The sequence below is a fragment of the Mixophyes fleayi genome, chromosome 5 (genome assembly GCF_038048845.1).
Source record: "Mixophyes fleayi isolate aMixFle1 chromosome 5, aMixFle1.hap1, whole genome shotgun sequence".
NCBI lineage: Eukaryota > Metazoa > Chordata > Amphibia > Anura > Limnodynastidae > Mixophyes > Mixophyes fleayi.
In genome coordinates, this window is record NC_134406.1 from 115,489,974 (window position 1) to 115,506,310 (window position 16,337).

Consider the following 16,337-nt stretch of genomic DNA (forward strand, 5'->3'; position numbering starts at 1 on the left):
CGAGACACGAAGCCATTTACACAGACTCTAGCTGTAGGGCAAGAATACAGCAATCGTAGCCACTGAACAAAAACCGTCCCAAACCCAGATTTCAATAGCACCACCCACAGGTACCTCCACTCCACAGAATCAAAGGCCCTAGCATCATCTAATGACACCACCACCGCCTCTTCCTCCACAGGGTGGGGCAACTGTAGATGACAAAAAGCCTACGCAAATTTATAGCCGTAGATTTTCCCGACATAATACCAGTTTGGTCAGAGTGCGCAATCTCACCAATCACCCGACTCAAATGCGACCCTAAAATTTTTGCCGCTATTTTAATATCCGTTGTCAATAGTGATATAAGTCTGTATGATTCCGGGAACAAGGTATCCTTTCCCGTTTTGGGAATAAGAACTATAAGAGCTTCAGACATAGACGGAGATACAAACCCCAGATCTCTAAAACTTGTAAACATTTCTTGAAAACCAGGCACAAAAAAACCCATATGCTTCTTACAGCTCTATAGGAATCCCATCCATGCCCAGGGCCCTGCCATTTAGAAACGAGGGCATCGCTGCTACAATCTCCTCATCAGTGATTGATAAATCCAGACTCTCCCTGCTATTTGCACTTGGGTAAGGTAAGGAAACAGCCGCCAAGTACATGTCTAAATCAGAATCAGAGTATTCAGCTCTAGACGCATATGCATCTTTAAAATACACATAGAAAACATCACTAATCTCTTCAGTCAAGGTATGTACAACACCCAAGGTATCTGTAATTCCCGCCACAACAGTCGCCGCCCTCTCTGATCTAGCCGAATACGCCAGAAACCTGCCACATTTATCCGCTTAAAAATACTGAGTATGCCTAGCAAATAGCAACTTACGCCTCGATTTGTCTAAGTAGTAGTTAGACCACTCTCGCTGTACCATTAACTAAGCCAGCCTGTCAGAAGCCATACAAGAAGAAACACCTCCTCCAACTGCAAAGCCTCCTTTTCTAACCCATCACCTCGCAGCCTAGACTCTTTTTTGAAACAGTTAATACTTCTAATTAGGGAACCTCTTAAAGAAGCCTTAAATGAATCCCAGACGAGAGGTGGAGCCGCTGTATCCACATTAGTAGCAAAGTACCCCTCCCATTGAGATTCTAATGTATTTCCATCTTTCAATAATGTCAACCAGAAAGGGTTAAGTCTCCAAAATACTTGGCTTCGAGAGGCATTAAGCTTTACAGTCAGTACCCGCAGGGAGTGATCTGAAATCCCTCTTGGTAAATATTCAACATCTGAGACAACCAGCAACAACACCTTTGATATAAGTCCTAAATCAATTCGGGAGAAGGCATTATACGAAGTAGAATAACATGAAAAACAAACCTCTGCCGGATGTCTCAGATGCCACACGTCCACCAAGCCCATCTCCTCCACCAAATCAGCAAATTTCAATTTTCTAGCATGTGTAGTATCCCCCACCTCCCTCCACCTATCAACATTAGGGTCCAGCACGTTATTGAAATTCCCACAACAAATCACAGGAGTGTCAGGAGATAGAGAGATAAAGTCACTGCATTTATTTAAAACTTCACCACTATACGGGGGCGGGGCATAAACTGACAGTAGGTTTAGAAGTTTAGAATCAAAAATACCCCTTACAAAAACGTATCTACCTAATGGATCGGATTCCACCTCTTCCAAAACAAAATTAACTTTTTTACGTATAAGAAGAGATACCCCTCTAGAGTGACACGTATGAGTAGCATGATAGGCCCATCCAACCCACGGTTTCTTAAGGGCCAACAATTTACCTTCCACTAGATGAGTCTCAGTGAGGCATATGACATCCGCCTCATACTTTTTTAATTGAGATATGACCAAGGACCATTTAATTTTATCATTTAGGCCACGAACATTCCAAGTCAGGAATTTAATGAATCCCCTACTCATCTTCCCATTTGCCATAACACCAGGGAATACACATGAGACATTTCCACATAGAAATCAAACCCCTCCAACTCAGGCAGACATCCAGCCACCAGTCAACCGCATTAATATAACCAAAACAGTTAACCTCATTATCTGAAAGTATTTGTATAGAGAAAAAAAAAATACCACATTTGACACTGCATTAAATTCTAACAAACCTACCACTCCCTACCCTATCCAAACAACCCCCCCTCCCCATATATCCACCCCCAACTTAGACATACCTGGATCCCATTACAACTACCCCGCATCTCCTCAAACAGCGCAAACTATCTCCACAAATTTATGGAAACACTGGTATACACCGAAAAAAGGAGAGGGAGATCGCGACCTTTAAGCAAGGGAAGCCCCCCAGCCCACAACTTCACCATATTACTCCTCTAGCACCCCACACCCACCCGATCCACAGGCACCAAATATAAGATCCAACAGATTCAAAAATATCACCTTATAATTGACACCTTCGTAATCATCCAAATAACTTCTATATTAATCAAAGCATTTCAATATGTATAAACATAAACCAAAGTGATATACATTGACAGAGCTTATCTAAAACATAACTATCAAAGGCACACAATCTTCAATAGCATCTATGCAGTCCAGAAAGTCAATACATCACCAGGAGCATCTTCAATCTGGACGAAAGCCTCTGTGAGCACTTATCCAACCAGTGAGTCGCCTCCGACGGTGATCCAAAGAAAAGGGTAGTTCCATCAGCAACCACCTGCAATCTAGGTGGGAACAGCATAGCATACGGCAATTGCATCTCTCGAAGGCGACGTTTCACCTGTTTAAACTGAGCTCTGCTCTTTTGTGCATCCACCGAGAAATCGGGAAATACAGCCACTCTTTGGTTTTGATACATTAAGGGCCCCTTGATCCGAGTCAGGCGCGGAATAGCATTCTGATCCTTATAATGTAGCACTTTACCAATGAATGTACGCGGCTGTGCACCAGGAGGAGGCCTCTGAGCTGGGATTCGATGCGCCCTCTCCACTGCAAACTGGGCCGTAAACTCCTCTCTACCAAATATCTGGGTCATCCAATTCCCCAAGAATGTCTCCGGGGCATCACCCTCTGCCTTTTCTGGAAGACCCACCAGCCGAACATTACTGCCTCTGAGGTGGCCCTCCATTTTTTGTTTAACAGACTCCATCTGAGCCTCCAAGCCAGCAACTTTCTGAGGCAAAGGAACTGTAGTATCTTCTAGTATAGAAATGCGGGCCTCTGTCTCTGACACACGCTCACACATTTTCTGAAATTCCTGCTGCATCAATGACAAATCAACCTGCACCTCTCCAATTTTGTGCATTACCTTCTTTTCAGAGGCAGCGATAGCTTTCAGGACCTCCTGAAGAGTAGAATCAGCAGGCAAATCTGCATCCTTGGAAGACTGGGGTACCTGCAGTTCAGACGCAGGAGCTCCTCCCGAGGCTGTAGCAGGGTTAGAACGAGCATATTTCTCCAACCTGCTAGCAGCAGTATTACTTGCGGAGTGCTTACCCATAGTGGCACCTGCTATGCACAGATGTTGATAGATGCACTGTTAGATTATACAAAAAACAGCTTACAGTGCAGGAGAGAGTCACAACAGAGCGCTCAGGCCTCAACTAGATTCACAGCCAAAGTTTAGATGTCTGAATGGGGAATATGTCCACTGCAATGAAGGATCACTAAAATACATGCATTCCCAGACAGCACCTGTACGCAGATAATTCACGGAGGGAGAGCCACCAGACAAATTCAGATGACACTAAATATATCCTCTTCACTGTGCCAGAGACAGAAATCCCAATGCTGTAGACAGGCTCCACTACACAGCAAGATTGTCAGCTGCGTCTCCAACAATAAATGAATACATAAACTCTGTGTCCCGTCCCCCGGCACTGACTTTCAAAATGGCGCCTCGACTCACTTCACGGCGGGAACACTCGGGCACAGACACTCCGCTCTCCACGTATTATTGAGATGTTTACTTTCTTCCCCTTCTAAGGACAGATGAGCCTATTATTATTATCTCAAGGGGAGCTGGAGGTGCCAGAAGGGCACAGTTCCCACACTACGAGCTGAATATGAAGCTACTAATTGGTTTCATATCTTGTTACATTCTTCAGGTGTTCTATATGTCATTGTATCTTCAAGGCCATAGGCTAACATCTTGTAAGACTGCAAATCAGCAGAAAAATTAATAATCTCTTTTAGCAAAAAATATTTCTATGCAGGTTACAATAAATGGCTGAACAAAGGCTTTATGAGGCCTTAACAAAAAATCATATTTAACATTTCCCATCTTTTATTCAATTTTCGGCCCTTTCTCCTCCTACCTACCTACCTAACCTATCTATAGAACCACATTCTTATGTTGATTAAGCAGGTGCTTATACACATGTAGAAGGCCACATGTATAGAGTTGTTCCTCTTAGGGATCTGTCAACTCATCCCCTACTAATGATAAGCCTGTGATCCTCCCTGTCCTAACTTGATTTATGAGGAGATGCAATTTGAATAGAAAAGATGGTTTCTTAGTAAGTAGTTAATGAGTCTATAGTAGTTCGGCAGGCCTTGCATGTTTTTCGTTCAGTCTTTAGTAGTTTCTTGTTGCAAACCGTGCAGTTATTTGGCTTTGCTAGTTAAAATAATTCATGACGCTCATAGACAGGTCAGGTTTCAGCTAAAGTTTCTGTGATCATCGGGATTTTCAGTGGTTCCCTTTTTGGAGAGACAACAGTCAAGTGTCAGTAACTTCTTAATCAGCCATATATTTAGTTTCATTATCACATATACGATCAACAGGATTGCAAAACCCTTTTCTACTAATGCCAATATTTCTAATATCCAACATGAATCATTACTGACAACTTTACCAATGAGGTTAAGCATCTGCACAAAGGCATTTTCAGAGTTTACTCTAGTTATGAGTGCAAATTGTTGAGCACTCCTTCCCATATGTTTCTCACAGTGGCATAGGCAATTTGTCACTTATCTGTCTGTTTCATACTGTGTTAGGCCCTGATCCCTACTTCAGTCACAATTATTCTGGCAAGACATATCAATACCATAATGCAGTCATTTCTATTTATCAGAACAAGACTCTCCTGATTTGAAGACTTTGTAGTGTGATGTGTGAATCCAGGTATCTCTTTCCTGTACTTCCACTGCCATGGGAGTCGTCAACAGGACTTGATAAGGACCCTTGTATCTTGGTTCAAGACTTCTTCTGACGTGCTTTCTCACTACCACCCAGTTCCTAGGTTGCAGTTTATGGGTACCTGTATCATAATTAGGGTCTGGAATGGAGGAGAACATTTGACCATGTATTTCAGTTAGTTGTTTCTATAATAAGGCAACATAATTCAACAAATCACTATATACATGCTATAGTTGTTGTGGAAAATAACAGCCTGTTCTGTTTGCTGTGCCAAACAGTATCTCATATGGTGTTAAACCTGTGTCTCTCCTAGCAGTGTTTTTTACCGAGTGCAGGTAAACATGAGATCCATGGCAGACCTGTTTCAGCCATTATTTTCTGCGTTTTCAATTTCAGAGTACCATTAAGGCGCTCCACACATCCCGAACTTTGGGGTCTGTAGGGGGTGTGAAGGGCAGATATGATTCCCATGTCTTTTAATAGTTTCTGGAATTCTTGCCCTGTAAAGTGTATCCTCTGTCACTTACAATGACCTCTGGTACCCCATATCAGCAGATTACCTTATTCGCAATTTTCTTGGCTAATGCCTTAGCATTTGCTTTTCTATACAGCCATGTCTCCAGCCAGTGACTAAAGAAGTCGACACAGACTAGCACATTCTCAAAGCCCGAGCATTTGGGAAGTTGTATAAAGTCTATCTGTATCCTCTTATAGGGATATTATGTCTGGGGTGTGGTTCTCCATAGGACAGACTTACCCAGGTTATTCTGTGCACAGATTTAGGGATCCTGCCACTAATGACTGTGCTGCTTGGGTGAACCCTGTTGCTATCCATAACCTGTTAGTACAACCATAGCATCTTTTCCCAGATGCACTTCCCCATGCGCTATATTAGCTATAATGGGGTAAAGGGCTTTTGGCAGACACAAATGCTGACTTTTACACCACTCTCCTTGCACTTCTAGTGCTCCATGTTTTGCCTAAGTCTTTCTCATTCTCTGTTGCTTGTCTCTGCATAAGTTGAAGTGTGGTACGGTCAACCTTGTGGTCAGGGGGTCACCATGTAAATGGACTCCCCTTGGGGTATTGGGGCTATGGCAGCTTCTCGTGCGGCCTGGTCTACCAGTTTATTTCACTTAGCTTCGGGTGTAGTATCTCTGTGTGTCTTCACCTTTGATCAGTCTGGAGGACAGCTGGAATGTGGTGAATAGTGCCCTGGTATGTTCAGCATATTGACTGGTTTGCTTGCTGAACCCATAAGGTCCCTACTTTTCCATATAGGGCCATAATCATGCGCAATTACAAATGCATAACTTGAATCAGTGTAAATATTTACTCTTTGTCCTTTTGCATATATGCATGCAAGTGTCAGGGCCTTTAGTTCAGCTTCTTGTGCTGACATGTGACTTGGTAGAGTCTGTTGAATCACCATTTCTGTGTGTGTGGTTACAGCACACCCTGTATAAGGGACAGGATCTATGTAATAGTGTGAACCATCTACAAAAAGAGTGATGTCTGCATCTGGTAATGGTTTATCTTTAATGTCAGATAAAACCAGAGATTCTTGTTCATTAGTTCTATACAATCATGTTCAGAAAACGTTCGTAAAAATTTTGTTCGCTTCTTTGTCAGTATCTGGGACGAAGGTCTTTGGAATTCTTCTACACTTTTTGCAGATTACAGAATCTCCCTTCTTTGATATATCTCTGGGGATGGTGTCTAAAATGTTCACTCAATGTTCAGAACAATAACTCTCTAAATCCCTCTATTCCATTGCATGCTTCTTTGATCAATGTCTTATGTGACTTTTATGCTTTATACATCATACAATAGGTACAAACACATGCACTCAAAATTCAATCATCTTTCAAAAATCTAATCAACAATACAATTACAGTAAACAAATTGGGTTAATACTGTATTATATTAATCAGATGATACTTGAGGCTCACAAATTCGCGTGTCAGGTGCCTCAGACAGACATGAGATGACTCAGATTAGGAAGGCCAACGAGTAGAAATCTACTGACCGCGTATGTTGGGGTTCAATGTCCTGGGAAACCTCCTTTCTCTGTCTTGTAGCCTGCTGGACAGCGAATCTCTGTGGTGACCTCCAAGTTGTAAGATCTAAAATTCTGACCCAAGTCTGCCTGTGGTGTCAAGTCTATCTGAAAGCGCTTTAATCAGCTGGAGAGAATTGACACAGACCAAGTTCTGTATACAAGGAATATTCTCTAGTTTATTGATACAAAGATACAAGTTTTTATAGCCTAATGGATAAATGAATCTTACGTCATAAGCATTCAAGTCTATACCACTAGTCTATGGGAAGCGCTACTGATTAGCTTTTTCACGTATTCTTGAGATGTTTACTTTCTTCCCCTTCTAAGGACAGATGAGCCTATTATTCTTATCTCAAGGGGAGCTGGAGGTGCCACAAGGGCACAGCTCCCACACTATGAGCTGAATATGAAGCTACTAATTGTTTATATATCTTGTTACATTCTTCAGGTGTTCCTCTGTGTCATCTTAACTTCAAGGCCATAGGCTAACATCTTGCAAGACTGCAAATCGGCAGAAAAATTAATAATCTCTTTTAGCAAATATTATTTCTATGCAAGTTACAATAAATGGCTGAACAAAGGCTTTATGAGGCCTTAACAAAAAAATCATATTCAACAAATCCAATCCTAAACTTTCAAGTTTATTTAACAGTCTGCGATGTGGGACAGTGTCAAAAGCCTTACTAAAATCTAGATAAGCTACAGCCCCTCCTTGATCTATTACTTTAGTCAACCAGTCAAAAAAGTCAATAAGATTTGTTTGACATGATCTCCTCCCCAGTAAATCCATGCTCTTTCGGATCCTGTAAGTTACTGGATTTGAGATATTCTACAACTTTCCATCAATTTTCCTACTACTGATATAAGGCTCACTGGTCTATACATGCTCGCCTCTTCGTTGCTTCCACTTTTGTGTAGTGGGACTGCATTCAATCTTTTCCAGTCTTCTGGAATTACTCCTGTAGCTAGTGACTGATTGAATAATTCTGTGGTTACCAAACACTCCTTTCAACTGTTTTAGTATGCTTGGATGTATCCCATCTGGCCCCATTGATTTATGCACTTTTAGTTTTGAGAGCTCTTTTAGGATCTTCTCTGTAAATGTACTTGTATCTACCTCATTTTTATGAGTATACTTGCAACTTAACTGTGTTCCCTTACCCGCTCTTTCTGTAGTGAATAATAATTCAATAATAATTAAGATCTTTTATTACCTTGTCTCCCTCACAAGACTCATTAAAAGGGAAAGCTCAGAAAAGGAGAAGAAACACATATGCTTACACAGTTCAGGTGCATTGCAAATTAGAATCTGGTGAGAAAATTATTACGCATCCGAATTGCTGTTTCGTAATCACATTATATCCCATGCCAATTATGTGAGATAACTACAGGTTTAGGTAGGTATTGTACCTGGAATAATGTTTGCTCAAGAAGATACACAAATACAGTAGATACACAGTTCATAACGTGAAAACACAGTATAGTGTTCTTTTTCAATTAACTCATGAATTTTGTCTATACTTAGAACATTATTATTCCAGCTAGGTTCTGAAGAGACTCGGAAGTTTCCCTTATTTGTAAGATCATTTTTTGTCTTTTTTTGTTTCAAATTGACCTTTTGAACATATTCTACAGAGCTGTATAACAAGGGAATTTTCAATACTAACAAATCACAAACATTAAACGTCAGCTGAACCATTATCTTTAGATGTTCTGTCTGTAAAAGCTTACTTTTAAAGGAGGAGGGAAACACTTCAGACATAAGGTGGATTTGTTGAAGAGAAATTATGGAAACTACAGAAAAAATATATACTTTGACCCAGCCAATTTGCAAACAAAATGGGATAAGCGTCAGGTACAATCACATTGTACAACTAGTGGTAGTCCACATGGAAATGCATGGTCTTGTTCTTCTTTGGAAACAACACAGTGGAAAATGTTCACAGACGTGAGATGCCAAGGTGATGCCTAGCTTAAGCAACTCATGTATTTTCCTGTATATATCCTTTGCCTTTGGTAGACCCGATAAACGGCCTGTGTAATTGGCATATGCTCACCAGCTTCCGAGTGGTTACCACTAACTTCAGCTGCACATTCTTATTAGTTCCAAGTTATTCCCCCAATGCACTTCATCTACACCATTGTCATCTTTGGCATGCGTGAGAAGATTAGGTAGTGGATCCCTACCTGGTTCCTCCATCTGTAAGCAGCAAACCATGGCAGCAATGGCTACCTATTCCACACACTTGTTATATGCCTTCAACATGTTGATATGGTAGGTGTGCTGCTGCCTAACATCAGTATCAAGACACCACATAGTTAATGTCACTCAGACATTTTGTGACTGCGTATTATTCAGCCCAGGCAATCTGGAGCTTGCTATGGTCTGTCTCTGTCAAATCAAACACTACCTGCTCAATAACTTTTATAAGCTCAAAAATACATATGTAATCAAAATATTTAAACACATAAAGTCGACTTGTTGTAAAGACAGTTCTGATGTTCTCTTACTCATGATTAAAACATATATGAAACTTTTAATAAGCAGTATTTTAGGATGAGAATCGGAAAGTTAAAATGAGGGTAGTTCTAAAGTGGTTCTTGTTACGTTATTACTGTTTTCATTATGCCCACCTACATCTGGACTTCAGGCTGATTTTATGGGCTGCACGTTTACACATTCATAAATAACATGTAAAGACTCCTGGCGTTTTGAAATAAGATTATGTATTGCTTTCTTCTTTGTGAAACTTCTAATATAATGCTCAGTGTTGGATCGCTATAGCTAATGGACAGAACTTGCCATACAGGTAAGTTTACTTCATTTCATTGTCATTTTGTGTAACTCCTATGTGCAGATTATTTAATGCTGCATTCCTGGGTAGAGTTAAAAACACTCCCTCCAGCCAACCATGGTAATGATATTTGTGATGAAACTGGATCCCACTGGACTTTTTTTTATCATCACGTGTTTCTCACAGTTTGTTGTACCTTTTAATCCTTGGCCTAGTCTTAGTATATGCACCAGAGCATCAGTGTATTATGTTGTTGTTATTTCATGTTATTATGTATATTTTGCCCTTGCTATTACCTGCAATATTGTATGTATTAGGAGTATAAACACTGTCATATTGTGTGAAAACAGCAGGACAGAAGAAACCATTTTGGTTGTGTTAGATAATGTAATTACCATTTGTCTCAAATGTCCATTGTTATGAAAAGTGCCTTAGATCTGGCTTGTTCAGTAATGTAATCAGAGCTGTGTCTGAATGACTGCTAACATAGCTAGCTAACAGCTCAATTTAATTATCTAGGTCAACAGGTATTCTCAGAGGTAATTAGGTCAGATGATGTGCATTGTGTCTCCACAGTACTATACTGGCTGAAATAGCAAGTGTCCACTGATAGACCCCCTACTGAAAGGGGGGGGGGGGGATTGGGACTTCTTGACCCTACTCCCTATTTAGACAACCAGGAATATAGTGGTTAGCACTTCTCCCTCAGCACTGTGGTCATGAGTTCATTTTCCGACCATGGTCTTATCTGTGTGGCGTTTGTATGTTCTCCCCATGCTTGCTTGGGATTCCTCCGGGTGCTCCGGTTTCCTCCCGCTTTCAAAAACCTAGTAGGTTAAATGGCTTTTATTAAATTGACCTTAGTGTGTGTGTTAAGGAACTTAGACTGTAAGCTCCCATTGGGGTAAAGACCGATGTGAGTGAGTTCTCTGTGTTCTCTGTACAGCGCTGCAGAATTGTTGGCTCTATATAAATAGCTGATAATGATGAATATAAGGAGAGCAGAATGTCAATATATTCATTCTATCTTGGAGGATCCTGGTGTATGTAACACCAGCACAAAGGACTCTGGGCCAGGCATTGTGGTGCTCCAGAGGAAACCATATCAGGACAGGGTCTGTATTAGCCAGTATGCCAGGCTGTTATTTTGGAGTGCTGACTGAAAGAGCCTGCTGGAAGATGTCCGCTACCATTTACCCTGTAACTTGTGAACGTCCTATGGTGATGTGCTTTTGTAATAAAACCTTATTTTGGATATAATCTGGTCTGCACAAGTGAGTTGAATCCCACAGAGGGTAACCACCACCCTAGCTAAGGGTTGTTTCTTTACAAAATTGTTCAAACAGCAAGAATGTGATATAAGTCACACACAGTCTGTTATATGTTGCCTTTGTGGAGTACAGTAACTTTATTTGAATTGCTGCATCATTCAACATCTACACATGTTGCCTTCTTCTAGATAAAGAGGCTGTGTGTGTGTGTGTGTATAGATATAGATATATATATATGTGTGTGTATATATATATATATATATATATATATATATATATATATATATATATATATAGATACACAGAGAGAGAGATATAATTAGTGTGTACATACTATAAAGTTATGTAGACACCTTTGCTGATTAGTGTATTTGCCAATTTAAACCACATACTTTGCTAACAGGTGCTTAAAATCAAGCATACAACCATGTACTCCATAGTTAAACGTTGGCAGTAGAATGGTGTGGCTGGATCACTTTTAAATATATTACTACAATACGTTATTTATACTGTTATCACAGTGTGCCAATTTATATTGTTACAATGTACTGATTCTTGATGCTGTGAATTGGAAATGTACTTATTGTATCGTGTGTCACTTTGTATAGGAAGTATCTTCATTTCTGGGGTATTGATTTGTAACATCTGAGACAGGATGTCATGTTTGGATTTGTATAACTTTTCTAAAGAAAGTTTCATGTTAATTAGAACTTTTCATCTCAGTGGCCAACATGTTTGTTCAGTCTGTCTACACAGCAGGTGGGGGACTGCTGCCTTTCTGTCTGTGTGGCTTGTATCATGCATCTCAGATCCTGTCTGAATAATGAAGGTTTAGGGATATAGCGGATTAGTGTAAATTTTGTTAACTTTGCCTTTAAATCCATGTTTTGGGGAAACATATTGCATCCTGATACTAAAAATAACTCCGACTTCTTGGGGACAGCAAAGAGTTGAGGGGGCAGGCTTATCCACGGCTAGGCTGTGTCTGAAACTGTATACAACAGCACTGATTTGTACTGAAATGTATCATTATTGTTCCATCTGACCACTGGTACCTTAAACTAGTGTGAACTGTCCTTATCAGGACACTGGAGCTAATAAACATCACTTGCTTCAAGATCCTGCTTTGACAATTCTTCCCTGCTGTATTTCCTGTGACCTACAAATTAGACCCAAATCTAATCCATTTCCGGCTGTTCTGAGGTTTGGACCCAGCTTACCAGTGCCATTGCTCTGCCCGCTACCCAGGAGCTCTGGTCAGTGTGGCCCAGGGGAGATCCATGCACAGCAATCCTGATCTATAGGAAGAGGTCAGGGGTACCAGCTCAGGTGCACCAGCAAGGGGGGTACACTAGCAGCGACTGTTACCCAGAAGGAATGCGGTTCTGGATGCCGTGAAGGAGTCCAGTTTTGGCAGCAGCTTAAGCCCCTCCTACTGCGGTTAGATCGTGCAATTGGGATTAAGAAAGAGAACGGTGGCAAAGTAAGCCCAGCCGGTTCCCAGCAGCAACAGACATGGTGGCATAGATGGTCCATCCTGTCACAAATGGGTCTTGCTGAAGAGCTCAGTGACTGTGTGGCACTGTCATAGGATGCCACCTATCCAACAAGTTAGTTTGTCAGATTTCAACCCTGATAGAGCTACTCCATCCAAATGTAAATGCTGTTTTTCTAAAGTGGAAACATCGAGCAACAACAGCGTAGCTGTGAAGTTGCAAGCTACACAAGCTCTAAGAATGGGAGTGCAGGAGAGCACATAGCGAGTAAAAATTGTAGTGGGTGTTGCAACTGAGGACAAACAGAGTTGCAAACTGCCTCTGGAAGCAACATCCGTTAAAGAACTTCATGATTTTGGTTTACATTGCCCAAAAGCCACATAGAAGCCTCTGATCACCATGCACCATTACCAAATGTTGACTGGAGTGGTGGACTCTGGAGCAGAGGAAATGGTTCTGTGAGTGACATCCATCACCGTCTTTACACACGAATCTGGGTTTTGGCGGATGCCAGGAAAATGATCCCTGCTTGAATACATACTGCCATCGATAAACAGACACTATAACACTATAATATCTATAATATAAATGTCTAGTGGCAAGTGTTAGTCTGTCTGTGTGTGTGTGTGTGTGTGTGTGTGTGGAAAAAATAAAACCAAGCTGCAGCGCCACCTGCTGAGCGGAGTTATACACTGACCTACTAAATTCTTAGTGTGTGTGTGGAAAAAAAATTCAGAAAGGGCTGAAATTTGGTATACGAAGATGTTTTTAATTTGTTAATTGTTAAAAGTGTTTATAAAGATTTAAAAAGAATATATATATATATTTCTTGAAGGAGAAGTGACAGTTGGTAGTGGTTGGTGGTTGCCGGGGGTGACAGTGGGGAGTGGTTGGTGGTTGAGGCCTGGGCTATGGCCCAAATGCATGACAAGAACCTTTTTATCACCTTAAGTAGCTTGATTTGACTAGAATGCATGAGTATCATGCACGGGTTAACTTGTATGTGTGTGTGTGTGTGTGTGTATGTGTGTATATATATATATATATATATATATATATATATATATATATATATATATATATATATATATATATATATATATATATATATATGTGTATATGTGTGTATGTATCAGTGAAGGCAATGGGTGAAATTGTGAAACCAAAAAAAATTGCATACACTAGCCAGATTTCAATTGCTAGCACTTATTTGCAAGTACCAAAAACCTAGAATATAAAGCAGAAAGAAGCACCACGCATAGTGTGCAATATGTAAAAAAATTATCAAAATTTTGAACTCCAACAGTGTAGCCTCGAACCAAGTGATAAAATAATGACAGCTTATCTGGTTGAGGCAATCTTATTCCGGATAACTTACAATAGGAATCTTCTGAATGCCAAAACTTGGGATTCCCAAAGTTGTACACAAACACAATTGTATGTATTTTACCAAGATAAATCACCAGTATGTCTCTCTCTCCCAGCAGCTCTCGTCTTACTGCCTTATATATTGTATATAGTATTTCTTTTTCTGTCTATTTCTGTGCAAGTGCTCCTGATTCTTTATGAAAGAAATTGACCTGCTGGCCAAAATACCATGGTCTGTGGGGTGTAAAAGTTTGTACTGATCAATGGAAAGAGTTGTCCATCTAATTTACACAAAGCTTCTAATTTACACAAGCATACTTTCTTTTGCAGTGAAGTGAAGAACAAGATTTTGATGGGTGGGATTTCTTAAATGAGTTGGAGAGGGTGGATGTACAGCGATGTTCCCTGCACAGCTCTTTTCTGTCTGCCGAAAGAGTTAATTTTTACATAACTTCAAAAGTGCATTTGTATTCACATCTACCCATGTAATGAAAGATCTTTCAAACACACAAAATTGAAACAGTCCTTTTTGTCATGATTCCTTTAAGCCATAAAGATGACTAAACAGTGCAACATTTTGGGAGAAGAACATAAAGTTGAAATGAATAAAGAGGGTTGTCCTGAAAAGATATACCAATTTTAATGTGACATTTTTACTTCTGTCACCCATACCTTTTTAGTTTATCCATCAACCTTCAAAACTAAACCAATGCTTTTGTTTGGCTGTTTTGAAAGACATGGAAAGTGGGCGTGAACATTGATAAGCACTTGGCTGGCAAGTAGGCGGATGTGCTAGCATACAGAGGAAATGCAGATGTGCACATTGTGTAGTGCATAAATGACATACAATTAGGTGCTCATTAGAGTTAGGATAAACCCAGGAAGATATTGGGAGGGAGTGTGTGTGGGGGTAGGTCAACAGATTTAGAGTTGGGAGGAGGTGCATCCTAGCTCAACTGAAATGCCAGAGTAAAATTGTGCTGCCCAGTATTCGTGTGCTTCATGCAAGAACAGGCAATATTGTCCCTGCATGCAGAAAATATTTTGCATTTATACCTCTTGCATCACAACATTGTTTATCCGGGTGCAAATTTGCACCCTATAGCTGCATTTGCTCGTAATTCAAATTGTCTTGGTGAGTAGTAATATAAGCTGGACATATTCTTATTACTCATCATAGATTAATTTCTTGCATGGAATGTGGCAAAATTAATATTATTCAAAGAACAAATTCTTCATAACTACTTTTTTTTTTTTTATTACAGATTCTGCATCACAGTATCGTGACTCCAGGTTTGATAACAGAAGAGTCTGTAATAATCCTAGACCTTTACTTAGCTCTGTAGGAAACAAGCCTCAAGGTACATTTTTTAATAGTGTTCTATTTACTGTATGTTGTAGGAATGTATCAGTATATGCTTGTCGGCTCCAATCACTGTGCCACTTTGACTACCAGCAATGCAAGCAAGCTCGGCAATCAAAGCTGTAACTTGTAGGTCATGGCACAAGTCAAGTCACTTGAGAAAATAAAACCTGTTTTTATTTAGAGCTGGAAAAAAAAACTGTAGTCGTAATCCTTTTAGACATACCCTGTCTATTTTTCTTTTGAGGGTTGAGGAAGGAGGGCATTCAGGAACAAAGTTTTGTATATATGCATTTTTCCCTCTAATATGCTTTTTTAATAACACCATAAAAACCGCACAGAAATAATGTAACACATAGCAGAATTGCTGATGTGTGCTTGACAAAGTTGGTGTAGGATCTGGTCATGTTTACATCTTCCTTATAACATGGACTATTGAATCTGCCATCACGTTTAACTTGCGTAAGTGCCAGACTCCGCAGTTAAGTCGTGGGAGAGAATAGATTTGGAATTTTGTTCCCAGAAGGAATGTTAAGTGGCTAAAATTTCTCACCCTTAGGTTTTCTCGTATTTTGAGTCAAGTAGGAAGCAGGGAGTGGAGGATTTAGTGCGAACCGTCCAGCAAGCACTAAATATTCAGCACCGTGAGAAGTCTCATGTGCCATGTACTTTGTTGTTTTATAGGAAGGAGAAACTTACAGTTTACTTGCCGCCTTCCCCTCAGTTGGAAGACTTTTTATGTGAAACATGCGCCAAACCAAATTGGAGGTTGCAAACCCTCTATCCTTTTCCCAGCAAGGATACCCTAAAATAAAAATCTACACATAAAGTGCATACTCCCATAGTGTGGTTCTCTTAA

At 40.3% G+C, this 16,337-nt stretch overlaps 1 protein-coding gene and 1 long non-coding RNA gene across 9 annotated transcripts in view; one reads left to right on the forward strand and one right to left on the reverse strand.

Moving 5' to 3' along the window:
• LOC142158614 (uncharacterized) overlaps positions 1 to 5,932 on the reverse strand; it is a 183,368-nt gene extending 177,436 nt beyond the window's left edge. Inside the window, exon 1 of the long non-coding RNA XR_012692817.1 lies at positions 5,711 to 5,932. This is a non-coding gene — a long non-coding RNA (uncharacterized LOC142158614). The remainder of the gene's footprint in view (positions 1 to 5,710) is intronic.
• Positions 1 to 16,337, forward strand: part of LOC142158612 (uncharacterized) — a 220,247-nt gene that overhangs the window by 156,915 nt on the left and 46,995 nt on the right. For all 8 annotated transcript variants that reach the window (XM_075212730.1, XM_075212735.1, XM_075212734.1 and 5 more), the window contains one exon: positions 15,381 to 15,476. In XM_075212730.1, coding sequence (XP_075068831.1) covers positions 15,381 to 15,476 — 96 coding nt within the window. The remainder of the gene's footprint in view (positions 1 to 15,380; positions 15,477 to 16,337) is intronic.